Here is a 10,523-nt window from a genome sequence, read left to right as displayed (position 1 = left end):
GCTTTGAGTCCTTTGTGATGGGGGATGGAGGTGTACAGGGACTGGATGTCTATGGTGAAGATGAGGCGTTGGGGACCGGGGAAGCGGGAATCCTGGAGGAGGTGGAGGGCGTGGGTGGTGTCACGAACGTAGGTGGGGAGTTCTTGGACTAAGGGTGTCAGGACCGTGTCGAGGTATGCCGAGATGAGTTCGGTTGGGCAGGAGCAGGCTGAGACAATGGGTCGGCCGGGGCAGTCAGGTTTGTGGATTTTGGGCAGGAGGTAGAAACGGGCGGTGCGGGGTTGTGGGACTATGAGGTTGGAGGCGGTGGATGGGAGATCCCCTGAGGTGATGAGGTTCTGGATGGTTTGGTGGTGGGAGGTGGGGTCATGGTCAAGGGGGCAGTAGGAGGAGGTGTCCGCGAACTGGCGTTTAGCCTCAGCGGTGTCAAGGTCACGCTGATAGGGGAGGGGAGGGAAATATATCCCTGGTGGTGGGGTCCGTTTGGAGGTGGCAGAAATGACGGCGGATGATACGTTGTACATGGAGGTTGGTGGGGTGGTAGGTGAGGACCAGTGGGGTTCTGACCAGGTGGCAGTTGGAGGGGCGGGGCTCAAGGGTGGAGGAGCAGGACGTGGAAGAGATGTGGTGCAGGGCATCGTCGACTACGTCTGGCGGGAAATTGCGGTCCTTGAAGAAGGAGGCCATCTGGGTTGTACGGTTTTGGAACTGGTCCTCCTGGGAGCAGATGCGGCGGAGACGAAGGAATTGGGAATATGGGATGGTGTTTTTACAGGGAGCAGGGTGGGAGGAGGTGTAGTCTGGGTAGCTGTGGGAGTCGGTCGGTTTATAGTAAATGTCTGTGTCGATTCGGTCACCCGAAGCCCCTCCCTTAAGAAATCGCATTTCCAATGCCCCTCCCCCAAGTCCCTCCTCCCTACCTTTTATCTTAGCCTGCTGGGCACACTTTCCTCATTCCTGAAGAAGGGCTTATGCCCGAAACGTCGATTCTCCTGTTACTTGGATGCCGCCTGACCTGCCCTTTTCCAGCAACACATTTTCAGCTCTGATCTCCAGCATCTGCAGCCCTCACTTTCTCCTCGAAGATTTTAACCTACCGCACACAATTGGTCACAGGCCTCCAGTCTGAAAAGCAACCCCCAACCACCACCTTCTGTGTTCTACCCTCTCACCAGTTCTGTATCCAAATGGCTAGTTCTCCCTGTATTCCATGTGATCTAACCTCGTTAACCAGCCTACCATGAGGAACCTTGTCAAATGCTTTCCTGAAATCTATATAGATCACATCCACCGCTCTGCCCTCCTCAATCCTCTTTGTTACTTCTTCAAAAAACTAAATCAAGTTAGTACGGCATGATTTCCCATGCACAAAGCCATGTTGATTATCCCTAATCAGTCCTTGCCGTTCCAAATACATGTAAACTCTGTCCCTTGGGACTCCCTCCAAAAACCTGCCCACTACCAGTGTCAGGCTCACTGGTCTATAGTTGCCTGGCTTTTCCTTACCACTTTTCTTAAATAGTGGCACCATGTTAGCCAACCTTGGGTCTTCCGGCACCTCACCTGTGGCTATAAATATAAATATCTCCGTAAGGGGCCTAGCAATCACTTCCTTAGCTTCCTGCAGAGCCCACGGGGTTTTATCCATCTTTATTCATTTTAAGATGTCCAGCACCACCATCTCTCTAATATGGGCATTTTTCAAGATGTTGCTATTTGTTTACCTTCGTTCTGTAGCTTCCATATCCTTCTCCGCTGTAAACACTGCAAAATACTTGTTTAGTATACCCCACCCCTATGGTTCCACATATAGGCAGCCTTGCTGATCTTTAAGGGGCCCTGTTCTCTCCTTTGTTACTCTTTTGTCCTTAATATATTTATGGAATCCCTTTGGATTCTCAACGCAGTTTGTGAAAGCTATCTCATATCCCATTTTACCCTCCTGATTTTCCTTTACCGTCTTTATACCCTTCTCGGGGTTTGCTCAATTCCTGCTGTCTATACCTGACCTATGCATCCTCAGCATTCTTAACCAAAACCTCAATTTCTTTAGTCATCCAGCATTCCCTACACTTGCCAGCTTTGCCCTTCATCATGACTGCTCCTAACTCTGATGTGCCAATACAAACAAGAGGCACTATTTTCCCAGATTCAAATATAAAACAGTGACTGTTATCTCCCTATAATGGGAACTTGTTCCGATGATTTCAGACTGTCAGTGCAACATTCTACACCTGTTTGATCCAGGAACCAGATTAAAGAGTGAGATCATTGGAGATCAGGGTCACCCCCTTTAGCGCTCAGATCATGTGAGGAACTGCACTGAAGAGGTGCAGAACCATAACTAGAATCATATTACCAGGCCTGACATCGAGCAAACCATCGCAATGTTGAAGATGTTTCCGGTGTCTGTGTCAGTCTGGAGGTGACCTTCAGTTAAGGACTTTAGAGTCCTGCAGAACACTTTAGAGCAGAGAGGAGGATGAAGGGGAAAAAAACTCAGCACATGGGACTGCCCGGGGGCAGATAGAGTTAAGCCAGTTAAAGGGTGAGCAGTGAGAGAGTTTTGAATGGAACTCCACTTCCACTTCCATGTCTCCATTCTTCACCATTCCTCTCTTGGAACTACATCACATCAACACCCCATTCTGCTGCAGACCAGCAGGTATCGATCTCTGTGCACCTGTGAGGTGATAAGTTTCCAGAGCTAGATGGAATTCATCCGAGGTACGTAAAAGAGGTAGCTAATAATCTATTTGCATATTGTTTGTTTTCCACAATTCCCTTGATGAGGGAAAAGTTACATCAGACATGGAAAGTAGCAAATATCATACTTTTATTCGAGAAGGGAGGGAGGCAGAAAATGGGAAACTGCGGTCCAGGTAGCTTACATCAGTCGAGGAGAAGGTCTTATAATCAATCAGTATAAAGTTATAGCTGTACACTTTGAAAAGCTGAAGGTAATTGAGAAGTGACAGCACGGTTTTATTCGAAGGAAATCATGTTTAGCCAATTTAATATAATTTGAAGGAGTAACTTGCTCTCTAGATAAAGGCAAACCTGTAGTCGTACTGTACTGCAATTTCAGGAAGACATTTGATAAGGTACTACATGAAAGATTACTTCAGAAGTAGAAGCTCAAGGCATGGGGATTGCAGAGGATGCATAAAGGGTTCTTGCCAGATTAGCATGATATGACAAGTGGAGCCCCGTGCAGTCTGTGCTGGGGCCTCAATTTTTTTTAAATTTAGATTGATCACTTCATAAAGGTGTAGCAGGTCAAAGGACAGATGTCTTCAAAATAGAAAGGAAAGTATGTTGTGAAGGAGACGTGATGAGGTTGCATACTTTATAGTAAGTGGGCTAAAAGCTAGTAGATGGATTATAATGCAAGAAATGCAAAGTTCTTCATTTGGAAGAATAAAAAATGCTTTACTTTGTTGGAGAATGACTGTGGAATTCTGAGATGCAGAGGCTTTTGCTAGTTCTAATGCATCAGTCACAAAAGTTTACTGTGAAGTTACAACATGTAACCAAGAAGGCTCATGGGATATGATGCTGTATTCTGAGAAAAAAATTGAACATAGGATTTTGATAATACCACATCTTGAATACCATTTACAGTTTTGATCTCTTTATTTAAGGAAGAATATATATGCATTGGAGATTTCCTGGATTGATATCTTGACTAAATTTTGAGGGCAGGTGGAACAAACTGGCTTTGCTTCCACTGGCCTTTAGCAGACTTTAGACGGGATGTCATGAATGAAGCAGGTGAAAATGGTGGGCTTGGACATGAACATGAGGAACTCCTGCAGTCGTTTTCTTGAAGCGGAATGATTAATCTTCGAAGGTTAACCCTAACCTGACCAAGTGCTCAGCATTGCTCTAACCAGTGCAGTTTTTTCCCCTTCATTCCCATTGACTCCAGTTTTGCTAGATCTTCTTCATGCCGCACTTGGTGGAATGCTCCCTTAACGTCAAGGGCAGTCACTCTTGCCTTAGAGTTAAGCTATTTTACCCATGTTTGGCCCATGGTTGTGAAAAGACATGGAGCCAAATAGGACTGGCGGATCCTAAACTGGGTGTCGGTGATCAGATGATTTCTTTGCAAATGCCACTTGATAGCATTGTCAATGACCTCTCTGATTCATTTCGTTCAGGGGTAGAAATCATCAGGCTGGATTTGCCTTCCTTTTGTGGACAGAGTATGCCTGGGTAATTTTCCATGGTGCTGGTTAGGTGTCAGTGTTACTGACTTAACTCTGGTAATCTATATCTTTAGCCATCCAGCGAATACTTAACACCAATGTTGCTTTGTTCAAGAAGTGAGCAAAGCTATAGATGGCATTGAATCGGGGTGTGTATGCAGAGTGCAATTGGCTGGCAAGAAGTATGTGTTTGGTTTGTGCAATTGTGACTAGTCCTGCATGTCAAAAGTGATCAGTCAGATGACAGCTCTCTGATTCCAGGGCAGCTGATGAGCTTGTGTGTGTGAAGCGTTCGTTGATATTTGTCTATTTGTCCATTTCTCCCACGCTCTCTCTTTCTCCTTCTCTCTGCGTCTTCCCCCCCCACCACCTCGTCGATAATTGGAGTTCCCCATTTTCACATTACGTTTGCTCGTAGGCCGTCCTATAACTTGTTTGCAGACGTGCTCCTCCTTCTCTCACTTCCAGTTTGTGCTACAAATCAAACCGTCTAATTGGCCCTTTATAGTTTTCCGATTTTGTCTTCCACCCTTCAGTCAGAGCTGGAATAATTTATTTGATCAACATTGCTACTCCATTTATCAGTCTTTATTTTTCCTGCATACCATATAGCGATGAATATTAAGTTCCCAGTCATTACTAGCTTTGAGCCAGATCTATTTTTATCACAATATGTGCAGCTTATAACCTTATTTACTGTGCTACCCTGCATGCACTCCAGATCAATTTTAATGTGCCTCCCCTTTCCTTGTCTGATTTATGAACTGTTTAATCTGGTGCTAGTACCAGTCCACTATGTGCCTTATTTCTCACTGTTTGTTTATCCTAGAGCCCATATTCCTGTATTTACTGTGAATTTAACCTGTTTTGCATTAGGAGAATTGATCAGATGGTTGAAGAAATAGGACCTGTATCAGTTTCATTCTCCAAATACAATGAAGCTACCATAACATGTAAAATCTTTCAGATAGCTCATTTGTTTGCATTCTTTGTTTGATGCCAAAACTAAGTGAAATTACATTAACTCCAAATATTTACTGATGTCAGGGTGGTCCAGTAGTATTGAGGTAGGTAATAAGCCATTGAGGAGCAGGTCTTCTATCCTGTTGCCATATTGAGGGAGGTAATGTGTGGTCCAGAGTTTGTGTATTCTCATGCAAGATGGCTGTGATGCATTGTGAAGTCATTGAATTTATACTGTTGCTCTGTTTCATACTAGATCTCTTAATGGCAGTGCCTGTTTGGTGACACAACAGCTTTTCCATGTCATTTTTGGTAAGTTCTTTTTCTTCCCAATTTGCATGAATGCACAAGTTATATGAGGTGCTGTTGTTTCACCAGCTTAATCAAGGCAATGCTGATTCAATCGTTTGCATCAAAATGATGTCATTGTGAGCTAACTGACATGCAGTTGAACAGCGGATAAGAAAGTTTGCAGATCTGGCCAGCAAGTGAATTGTCACAAAGCGGCGAATTCTTCCATTAATATTTGCGAATTATTTTACTGTGTAGTTTCAGTCTTTAAATTTGGAAATACTGATGCAAGATAAATTATTGCCTCTAAATTTCAAAGATCTGAAGCAGTACTGCTTAGTGTAACTTAAAGATCCCCACACTCTTCACTCTTCTATTAGAATATTAGAATACCCTCCTACTTCACTTGGCTATTTTATATACCAGTTGTCTGATAGCCTTAGCCAAAAGGGCAGTTTTGTTCTCCAGACTTATGCTCGCTTATTGGAAATTTGCAGCCAGAAGTCAAAAGACTTTGATCTAATCAGTAGAGCCCTTGCTGAATCTGGGCCATTGTTGAACCTGTTGGCTCCACTCGGCCAAGTGCAAAGATTGTTATTGTGTAAAGTCCTCAATTTAAAAGAAAATCATGGGCTGAAACACTTTGTTTATTTCTGGATCCAACATTTCTAACTTTGGAATATCAGTGTGAAAACCTCCTCTCTGACTGACTGGTATATTGGAAGTGTGATAGGGTCAGATGTGGATGAAGATGAGACCTGGCTTGCAACACACAGAATAGAGTGTGTGTTGATGGAAAAGCACAGCAGGTCAGGCAGCATCCGAGGAGCAGGAAAATCGACATTTCGGGCTGGAGCCCTTTGTCAGGAATGAGGCTGGGAGCCTCAGGGCTGGAGAGATAAATGGGAGGGGGGTCGGCTTGTAGTTATTCCCTTTAATAACACATTTCTGAAACTAAATTTCTTATTCTAACTATTCTCAAAACTACAGGATAGTTTATTAGACGTTAATGGATCCTCCTACCCATGCTGTATATATACCACCAAACGCATATTATAAACCTTCATTGCCATTATTTGCTGTGTTGTGGCATAACCTATGTTTACTGCACTTAGTATATTTCTTCAAGTTCCTACTTGTTGGTTATGTGAGGATGAATATAGGTTGTACAGAGCTGTTCATTATTTTGCAGTTCACATTTACTGGAAAGTGCCTGGAAATTAGATAAATGGACCAAAATTTTCAATGAATTTTAAATGCAATGACCACTTCTTGTATCCTCAGTTATTGCTGTTCCCTTTCTGGGAAGAAGTGTTTTGGGTAGTAGCAAGCATTCCTTGTATTGTCAACTCAGTACAACTCCCCTGTGGACCAAGGCCCAAGTCAAGAGATAAGAACCATCAGCGTAATATTTTCCAATGGTGCAACCTTTTCCTTTCCATCCTCAGGGTCTCGAGCAGTTCTGAAACTCCAGACTCAGCTTAGTATTGCTTTCTCTCCGGGAGTGATAGTTAGAATCTGGGAAACTACTTAATGAAAATACAGAAGCAATGATGAACGGGAAATGCCTGGTATGGGTGCCATTTTCTCCACTAACTTTGTGGATTATTTTGAGAAGTGTTTGGTCTGCCAAACGTGTTTCTTTAAGCTGAAACTGAGCCTTTCAGAAGCCTCACCCATATATAGGTTAGTTATTATAAATTATTGCCTGAAATACAAGTATGTGCACACATTTGGAACAGAAGATTGACCAGACTTTCCTCTGTGATATCCAAAGCTATCTGTCTATTTCACAAGCCTGTTACTGCAAGCTGCAAGTAAATGTAATTGTTAGCGCTTAACTTCTTAAGATGTTCTGTATACAACTGTCAAGGATGTCCAACAGTCTATCACTTGGGTTCCAATCATGTATTGGTGCGTAGTGGCAAAGTACTGGAGGATTGTTGATGTCCAGAATCAAGTTGGCAGCAAATCAGCATCTCTAGAAAAGGATTGAAGGCAGATATTTAGAGGTGGGGTGGAAAGTCGCTAATTTGTGATAAAATTTGTACCCTCAAACTAAAGATGGATACTACAATCTTGGCAAAGTAATGAATTAGAGCAGATTGCTCGTCAATTTCTGATCTCCCTTCTAGGACTGTTTTCTCATTATTTTGGAGCAACTAAACCCTTGTAAAAGCAGCGGATGAGTGCAAAAAATACTAATTATGATTTCTCATCTTTTTTTTTCTCCTTTCCTTATCGGATTTGCATGGTCTAGAGGTGGGTGTCTGAAAAACTGAGTGTGGAGAGCCTGCAGGATGTGGGACTGTTTGGTGGTAAGTTAGATTTGTGTCATTTTTGTACCATTGCTATTTAAGGTGAACTGAAGGCAAGTAACTGATGTGGGGATGGGTTGGTCAACCATTTGGGCAAGGGCAAAACTTTACAGCATCTTTTACAATTTCTGAATCTGTCTCTTTCCCTATGATCTTGCAGTTTCCTATTCTCGGTGTGCCAAGTGCTTTTTTGAGTCGAATGGAATTGGTGATCGTTCCAATCCCTCAATCAATAGCATTCCACAAATAATCCTAAAATAACCTGGAAGGGGGTGGGGAATGGTTTGTAATCTTTATTGAACCAAGTCATTGAAATAATCCAAAACAACCGCATGCTCATAGCGCATATTGAACTTCAATCTGTAACCTGACTGCTCAGTTTATCTTTTACTTTACTATTAAAAATAAAGGAAAATAAAGTCGCCATAGTCCCAGAGGACCGTCGGGCTGTTCTCTTATTGGAGAGCGATGACTATTCATGGTTTATCCTCACACCTCCGATGTTGGGAAAGTTTGAGAAGGAGAGTCCTTATCCTCAAACAAGTTGTCCAATCATAAATGGGTCATTGTCCGGTTGGCATGATGCCAATTAGCACGGCACAAGGATTAGTGCTGGAGCCCCAAGGCGTTCACAAAGAGACCTGGATGGGTTTACTTTAGTTACCAAGAGTTAGAAAGTGGAGTATGATGGGGAAAAATGTGAAATCATCCATTTTGGCTGGAAGAATAGAAAAGAAGCCAATAATGTAAATTATGACAGATTGCAGAAGTCTGCAATGTAGAGTTTTCTAGTGAATGAATCACAAAACATTGATGTGCAGGTAAAGCAACCAATTAGGGAGACTAATATAGTTTATTGTTTGGGGAAATTAGTACAAAGTAGGAAGATTCTGCTTGAGTTATAAAGGGTAAAAATCACACGACACCAGGTTATGGTCCAACAGGCTTACTTGAAAGCACTAGTTTTTGGACGCTGCTCCTTCTTCATGGCTATCATTGATGCCATCAACTGCCAGCTCAAAGTGGAGAGAATCTCCAAGAAGGTCACGCATAGGATTCAGGAAGGGTCACTGGACCTGAATGTTAATTCTGATTTCTCTTCACAAATGCTGCCAGACCTGCTGAGCTTTTCCAGCAACTTTTGTTTTTGTTTCAGAATCTTTGTCTGAAGGGTAAAGGTAGGTTTGTAACAAGCAATGGGGGAGCGATTATCTAATGGAGGCAGGAATGTGGAATAATCCGATAAGAAATAATCTTGTTGAGTATAGGCTTAAGGGGCTTCAACATCTACTTCTAAGTATGATGTTTATTGGATATCATTTATCTCAATCTGGGATATCATTGCAGGAGTGCCTCAGTGTAGTGTCTGAGGCTCAATCAATTTTTGCTGTTGCATCAATACACTTTCCTCTTCAACAATCAGACATGGAAATGTTCTTCAATGTCTACAGTGTTCCCTACCGTTCTTGACTCCTCAGTTACTGAAATCAGTGTCATAGAGTCTTGTAACATGGAAACTGATCCATTGGTCCAACTCTTCCATGCCTATCAGACATCCCAATTTGGTCAAGTCCCATTTGCTAGCATTTGGCCCATATCCCTCAAAACCCTACCAATTCATATTCCCATCAAGATGCTTTTTAAACATTATAATTGTACCCATCCACCACTTCCTCTGGCACCACCCTCAGTGTGAAAAATCTTTCCCCTGTCACACAAACCTATGCCCTCCAGTTTTGGACTCCCCCACCTTAGGAGAAAAGACCTTGACTCTTGACCCTATCCGTGAACCTCCTGATTTATAAACCTTTTAGAAGGTCAACCCTCAGCCTCTGACACTCCAGAGCAAAAAAGCCATAGCCCATTCAGCCTCTCCCTATAGCTCAGACCCTCCAGTCCTGGCAACATCCTTGTAAATCTTTCAAGTTTAAAAACATCTTTTCTATAGCAGGGTAACCAGAATTGTATACAGTATTCGAAACCGCTCCAATGTGTTGTAGTTTTTATGTTTCATTACCCAAGACAAATAAGGGGTACCACATCTCACCTTGGGATATCTGATTTCACCAAGTTCTGTTAATACAGCTGCTCCATTTGTTGTGTGAGCCTTGATAACTTCTCTCACTCATCTTGTTACAGGAGGAGTTTTACATTGAATCCATTCAGCAATTGCTATATTGCTCTATATGTGTGTGTGAGAGAGAGATATCTGCTCCCTCTGACGCTTAAACCCATGCTGAGGAACTCTGACCTTTGCATTGTATTTTAACTCTTGCATAGTTTATTTTCTTCTTTATCATTCCTCCCTGTGAGACACCAATGCCATGTACAGCCGCAACATCATGTCCCAACTCCTATGATCATCAATGAAGGCAAGTGTGCCAAATGCCGCCTTCACCATTCTGTCTACCTGCAACTCCACTTTCAAGGAACTGTGCAGCAACATTCCCCAAGGCCCTAACTGTATAAGTCCTGCCCTGATTTGCCTTATGAAAGTATAACACCTCACATTTATCTCCCAAGCACAATTTCATCTAAATAACATTTAAGTTTGGGCTGATAAGTAAGTAGCATTTGTTCCACATTAGTGCCAAATTACAAATACTTCCAAAACAAAAGCACCTAACCATCACCCATGGCCTTTAACCGCTTTACTATTTTGGTTATATTTCTGGTTGGAGATGGTTATTGCCAAACACATCTGGCCCAAATATTACTTGCCACTCATGAACCAAAGTCT

General features: G+C 42.7%; 1 protein-coding gene across 3 annotated transcripts in view; it reads left to right on the top strand.

Moving 5' to 3' along the window:
• The window catches only part of strada (STE20 related adaptor alpha), a 138,337-nt gene that overhangs the window by 24,400 nt on the left and 103,414 nt on the right, over positions 1-10,523 (top strand). For all 3 annotated transcript variants that reach the window (XM_043675351.1, XM_043675350.1, XM_043675352.1), the window contains exons 2-3: positions 5,431-5,486; positions 7,726-7,783. In XM_043675351.1, the coding sequence (XP_043531286.1) occupies positions 5,475-5,486; positions 7,726-7,783 (70 nt within the window). In that variant the 5' untranslated portion in view covers positions 5,431-5,474. The remainder of the gene's footprint in view (positions 1-5,430; positions 5,487-7,725; positions 7,784-10,523) is intronic.

This window comes from Chiloscyllium plagiosum, chromosome 33, assembly GCF_004010195.1.
Source record: "Chiloscyllium plagiosum isolate BGI_BamShark_2017 chromosome 33, ASM401019v2, whole genome shotgun sequence".
Lineage (NCBI taxonomy): Eukaryota > Metazoa > Chordata > Chondrichthyes > Orectolobiformes > Hemiscylliidae > Chiloscyllium > Chiloscyllium plagiosum.
The sequence above is the reverse complement of the archived record's forward strand: the minus strand, read 5'-3'. Positions and strand labels throughout refer to the sequence as shown.